Source organism: Palaemon carinicauda, chromosome 7 (genome assembly GCF_036898095.1).
Source record: "Palaemon carinicauda isolate YSFRI2023 chromosome 7, ASM3689809v2, whole genome shotgun sequence".
Lineage (NCBI taxonomy): Eukaryota > Metazoa > Arthropoda > Malacostraca > Decapoda > Palaemonidae > Palaemon > Palaemon carinicauda.
This window is the reverse complement of record NC_090731.1, coordinates 174440703-174447391: the sequence shown is the minus strand read 5'-3', so window position 1 is coordinate 174447391 and position 6689 is coordinate 174440703. Positions and strand designations below refer to the sequence as shown.

At 34.7% G+C, this 6689-nt stretch overlaps 1 protein-coding gene across 1 annotated transcript in view; it reads left to right on the top strand.

The window, feature by feature from the left end:
* The first annotated feature begins 2419 nt into the window (after window positions 1-2419).
* LOC137644670 (uncharacterized) overlaps window positions 2420-6689 on the top strand; it is a 14394-nt gene continuing 10124 nt past the window's right edge. Inside the window, exons 1-2 of the mRNA XM_068377622.1 lie at window positions 2420-2720; window positions 2976-4217. Of these exons, the coding sequence (XP_068233723.1) occupies window positions 2420-2720; window positions 2976-4217 (1543 nt within the window). The remainder of the gene's footprint in view (window positions 2721-2975; window positions 4218-6689) is intronic.

Sequence of the window (6689 nt, the reverse complement as noted above, 5' to 3'; positions counted from 1 at the left end):
CCCAAAGTTTTTATTCAAAAAAAAAAAAAAAAAAAAAAAAAAAAAAAAAAAAAAAAAAAAAAAAAAAAAAAAAAAAAAAAAGAATGCGTCCCAAAAATTTTAGAATAAATATTCTGAAAAGATCCCTCATTATATCTTGAATATCCAGATTTAATACAGGGCAAACGTATTCGAGAAATTAGCTTATCTGTTAATATGGAGACACGTTTAAGTTAAGTGCACTACAGCCCTGAATAAAGTAAGGCTGATAATCTAGGAACCTGCACACGACAATTTTAGTGATCAATAATATTAAGCAGGTCACGCAAATGGCAAAAAACTTACACCATATTGCCAATGTATTACGGATTGTGTATTTATATATATATAAATATATATATATATATATATATATATATATATATATATATATATATATGTATATATATATATATATATATATATATATATATATATATATATATATATATATGTATATATATATATATATATATATATATATATATATATATATATATATACATATAAAATATATATATTATATATATATTATATATTATATATATAACATATATATATATATATATATATATATATATATATATATATATATATATATATATATCCAGACACTCGCTCTTCATACCGTAATTACCTATAGCTTAATGAGAGTATCGTGTGTTTCATCCATCAGGCAAAATCCATCCCCATCATAATAAATCCAAATCCAGTCTCTCTACACTTCTTGGAGAAAGTTTAAAGATGACCTGGGTGATTTGAGAAACAACCATCTCCAGAAAAAGTTGCTTTCCATTTCCTTAGGATATTCATAAACAGGAATAAACAGCTATATTGTCTTTTTTTCATAAGAGAAACCTTTTCATAAACAGGAATAAATAGATATTTTGTCTTTTTTTTTCATAAGAGAAACCTTTTCACAATATGTATTTCATTTCGTCTCGAAAATTTCTCAAGAAATTAAAACCTTTTATAATTTCATTTAGGAGAATTTCTCGAGAAATTGCAATTTTTCATAATTTTATTTAGGAAAATTTCTCAGGAAATTGAAATCTTTCTTGATTTTATTTCCGAAAATTTATCGAGAAATTAAAATCTTTCATAATTTCATTTACTACATTTCTCGAAAAATTCCAATTTCATGATTTCATTTATTAAAATTTCTCGAGAAATTAAAATCATTCATAATTTAATTTATGTAAATTTCAGGAGAAAATAAAATCTCATAATTTTTCAATTATAAAAGATGAATCCTTCTTCGAACACTGAAAATTAAATCATTAAAAATATTAAATAATGAAATCTTATTATTAAAGGGGTGGGATAAATCTGAATAAATCTGGGGATGAAATATTTTATGTGTATATGTATGTATATATGTAAATATATATATATATATATATATATATATATATATATATATATATATATATATATATATATATATATATATATGGTTCGACTAAAGGCAAGTTCATTTTTAATTGCGTCATCATTTTGTGTTGAAATAAATGAGTATAATAGTCAACACAAAATGAATCTACCTTTAGTTGAACTAAATATATAAAAATATATATTTTATATATATATATATATATATATATATATATATATATATATATATATATATATACATATAAAGTTTAATTGATAAAAAAAAAAATTATTTATTAAAACCTATGATAAATAGCAAGCCTTCAAATAATATTTCCGCTGAATATGTTACAATTTATAACTTGGTTACAAATATGTAAATTGAAAAAAAAAATAGACCTCAAAACCTATGATAAATAGAAAGTTTTCACATTATATTTACGTTGAAAAGAAAGAGTTGTTGTAATTTCCAGCTTAGTTACAAATACCGTTGTCGAGAAAAAGACAAAAAATAAACTAACCAATGAAGGCCTTTCACACATACACATACATACACACACACACACTCGGGTACACTCGGGCACACTATTCTATCTAGTTTCTCTTTCTCTTGTTTTGTTAAAGTTTTTATAGTTTATAAAGGAAATATTTATTTAGATGTTGCCGTTCTTACAATATTTTAATTTTCCTTGTTTCCTTTCCTCACTGGGCTACTTTTCCTATTGGTGCCCTTGGACTAATAGCATCTTGCTTTTCCAAATAGGGTTGTAGCTCAGCAAGTAATAATAATAATAATAATAATAATAATAATAGTAAATATAACATATATATATATACATATATATATATATATATATATATATATATATATATATATATATATATATATATATATATATATTATATATATATAATATATATATTTATAGATAGATAGATAGAAGAGTCTGTAGCCGAAGAAACAACACCTTTCCGGTTGAAAGCACACGAGAAATTTATCATTTGAAATGTCATGGGAAAATAGTGCATGGTACGATGTACCTCTCTCGCTATCTACGACTCAGAGACGCGGTACGGCAGTGTGTCTGCAAGCAGTGTCAGCAAGCAGTGTCTGCAAGAAGTGTCAGCAAGCTGTGTCTGCAAGCAGTGTCTGCAAGAGGTGTCTGTAAGCAGTGTGTCTGCAACAGTGTGTCTGCAAGGAGTGTTTCTGCAAGCAGTGTGTCTGCAAGCAGTGTCTGCAAGAGGTGACAGCAAGCAGTGTCTGCAAGCAGTGTTTGCAAGAGGTATCAGCAAGCAGAGTCTGCAAGCAGTGTCAGCAAGCAGTGTCTGCAAGTAGTGTCTGCAAGAAGTGTCAGCAAGCAGTGTCTGCAAGAGGTGTCAGCAAGAAGTGTTTGCAAGAGGTGTCAGCAAGCAGTGTCTGCAAGAGGTGACAGCAAGCAGAGTCTGCAAGCAGTGTCAGCAAGCAGTGTCTGCAAGCAGTGTCAGCAAGAGGTGTCAGCAAGCAGTGTCTGCAAGCAGTGTCTGCAAGAGGTGACAGCAAGCAGAGTCTCCAAGCATTGTCAGCAAGCAGTGTCTGCAAGCAGTGTCAGCAAGAGGTGTCAGCAAGCAGTGTCTGCAAGCAGTGTCAGCAAGCAGTGCCTGCAAGAGGTGTCAGCAAGCAGAGTCTGCAAGCAGTGTCAGCAAGCAGTGTCTGCAAGCAGTGTCAGCAAGCAGAGTCTCCAAGCAGTGTCAGCAAGCAGTGCCTGCAAGTAGTGTGTCTGCAAGTAGTGTGTCTGCAAGAGGTGTCAGCAAGCAGTGTCTGCAAGCAGTGCCTGCAAGAGGTGTAAGCAAGCAGTCTCCAAGCATTGTCAGCAAGCAGTGTCTGCAAGTAGTGTCTGCAAGAAGTGTAAGCAAGAAGAGTCTGCAAGCAGTGTCAGCAAGAGGTGTAAGCAAGCAGTGTCTGCAAGAGGTGTCAGCATGCAGTGTCAGCAAGCAGTGTCTGCAAGAGGTGTCTGCAAGCAATGCCTGCAAGAGGTGTAAGCAAGCAGAGTCTGCAAGCAGTGCGTCAGCAAGCAATGTCTACAAGAGGTGTCAGCAAGCAGTGTCTGCAAGTAGTGCCTGCCAGAGGTGTCAGCAAGCAGTGCCTGCAAGAGGTGTAAGCAAGCAGAGTCTGCAAGCAGTGTCAGCAAGCAGTGTCTGCAAAAGGTGTCAGCAAGCAGTGTCTGCAAGAGGTGTCAGCATGCAGTGTCAGCAAGCAGTGTGTCTGCAAGCAGTGCGTCAGCAAGCAATGTCTACAAGAGGTGTCAGCAAGCAGTGTCTGCAAGTAGTGCCTGCCAGAGGTGTCAGCAAGCAGTGTCTGCAAGAGGTGTCAGCAAGCAGTGTCTGCAAGAGGTATCAGCAAGCAGAGTCTGCAAGCAATGTGTCTGCAAGCAGTGTCAGCAAGCAGAGTCTCCAAGCAGTGTCAGCAAGCAGTGTCTGCAAGAGTTGTCAGCAAGCAGTGCCTGCAAGAGGTGTAAGCAAGCAGTGTCTGCAAGAGGTGTCAGCATGCAGTGTCTGCAAGCAGTGTCAGCAAGCAGTGCCTGCAAGAGGTGTAAGCAAGCAGAGTCTGCAAGCAGTGTCTGCAAGAAATGTCAGCAAGCAGTGTCTGCAAGAGGTGTCAGCAAGCAGTGTCAGCAAGCAGAGCAAGCAGTGTCAGCAAGCAGTGTCAGCAAGAGGTGTCTGCAAGCAGAGTCAGCAAGCAGTGCCTGCAAGAGGTGTCAGCAAGCAGTGTCAGCAATCAGAGTCTGCAAGCAGTGTCTGCAAGAGGTGTCTGCAAGCAGAGTCAGCAAGCAGTGCCTGCAAGAGGTGTAAGCAAGCAGTGTCTGCCAGCAATGACCAAAATCCTCTGACGAGAGAGAGAGAGAGAGAGAGAGAGAGAGAGAGAGAGAGAGAGAGAGAGAGAGAGAGAGAGAGAGAGAGAGAGAAATTAGAAAACTGGACTTGGGCTGTATAAGGCGCAAACTGAACACTTGAATTAGAAAGCTCCGTACCACTCGTTCTTAGGGACCAAATATCTTCTTCTCTCTTTCCCTCTCGGTCAGTTTGTATCTCCCAGGTCGTGTTTCCAGGCATTCTTCACTTTTTTTCCTCCTCACTTATTTTGCATTCTTCTCTTTTTATTTTTGCATTCGTCACTTTGTTTTTGTATTCTTCAAATTTTATTTTGCATTCGTCACTTTGTTTTTGCATTCCTCACTTTTATTTTGCATTCTTCACTTTGTTTTTGTGCTATCATCACTTTTTTTTTTTTTTTTTGCATTTTTCACTTTTTTTTGCAAATCTTCACTTTTTTTTTTTTTGCTCTCGAGAGTGTTCATGATTTCTTACTTCCGTTTTCCTATCATCATTCTTTATAAATAAAACAGCTCTATGTCTGTCTGTCTGTCTACCCTCGTATATATTGTGACTTTATTTATATTAAAAAAAAAAGCTCTATCTGTCTGTCTGTGTATCTAACCCTCGTGTATATTGTGATTATTTAAAAAAAATCTCTCTCTCTCTCTCTCTCTCTCTCCCTCTCTCTCTGCCCACGTATATTATGATCATTTATTAAAACAAAACAGGTCTCCCTGTCTGTCTGCCAGCGTGTATTATGATTCTTTATATATATAAAAAAAAAAAAAAAAAAAAAAAACTGTCTGCCGCGTGTGTATTGATTCCCGTATTTAAAAAAAAAAAAAAACTCTGCTGTCTCTCTGTCGGTCTTAAAAATCACATTACGTCAGTATCGTTTCTTTATTTAAAACTCTCTCTCTCTCTCTCTCTCTCTCTCTCTCTCTCTCTCTCTCTCTCTCTCTCTCTCTCTCTCTCTCCCCACGTATATTATGATAATTTATTAAAACAAAACAGGTCTCCCTGTCTGTCTGCCAGCGTGTATTATGATTCTTTATAAAAAAAAAAAAAAAAGTCTGCCTCGTGTGTATTGATTCCCATATTTCAAAAAAAGCTCTGCCGTCTCTGTCTGTCTTAAAAATCACATTACAACGTCAGTAATGTTTCTTTATTTAAAAACTCTCTCTCCCTCTCTCTCTCTCTCTCTCTCTCTCTCTCTCTCTCTCTCTCTCTCTCTCTCTCTCTCTCTCTCTGGGGTCTAGTGGAATTCAGTTCCCTGTCGCAGTCAACTGCAGTTGAAAAAATTTCAATCACCTTTTAATGAGGAGTAAAAAACACGCTATGAAACTTCATAGAAACTAGATTGATGGATAATGAATTCTAACGATCCAGCGCTTGCATGCACACACTGTAACACACACACGCACAAACACACAGCGTACGTGACTAATGACACACACCCTCAACTACTTACGTCATATATCGTTGGCGGAAAAATTGATACCACACAAAAAAAACGAGGGAGGCTAACGATTTAGTAATAAAAAGTTCACGAACTTAAAGGGTATGATAATTTAAACATTCGACAGAAAATATTAGCTTCCGAGAAGCCAATCTAATAATAGAAATGTTTATGTATAGGCAATGTAAAATTGCAGGTTAAAAATAGTGTGAAAAATTTCATTGACAACATATCTACATTTATATATATATAGCACTCATTCATATATAAAAATATGTATATACATGGGTGTCTGTATACACAGACATGTATATCTATCTATCTATCTATCTATATATATATATATATATATATATATATATATATATATATATATATAAATATATATTTATCCCCTTCTGAGTGAGAATACCTTAAAGAGTTTGCGTGTTGCCTTGATCAGCAAACCTGTATTAGTTCGGGTCACCCATACTAGGTTGGTTTGCAGTTAGCGATCACACTATAGTCTCCCACCATCACCAATCCGCAATGGCCATAGTGGTGATGAAAACCCCACACATGAATAAGAACACGTCTGAGGCCTTTGTTCTGCAATGGGCTAGAAACGGCTGTATATGATGTCATTGATATAATATATATATATATATATAAATAATATATATATATATATATATATATATATATATATATATATATATATATATATATAGTATAAACAAATCATATTTTAAGAAAGGCTTCGCCAGTCTGTCCCTTTTGCTTTGCCTTGGAAGGCATAATGTTGTTGTTTCCATCATTGATATTCATTTTTCTTACAATCGGCACACCTTATTGGTGGCTGATATCTCTCCCTCAATCTCCCCATAATATTTTTTTTTAAACTTGATTATCTACATATTGTAGAAAAGTAGGTAGCACTAACTATAGATTATTTCCAAATTATGTAATTTCATTCTATTAATGTTTCAGTTTTATGTGATTGGCA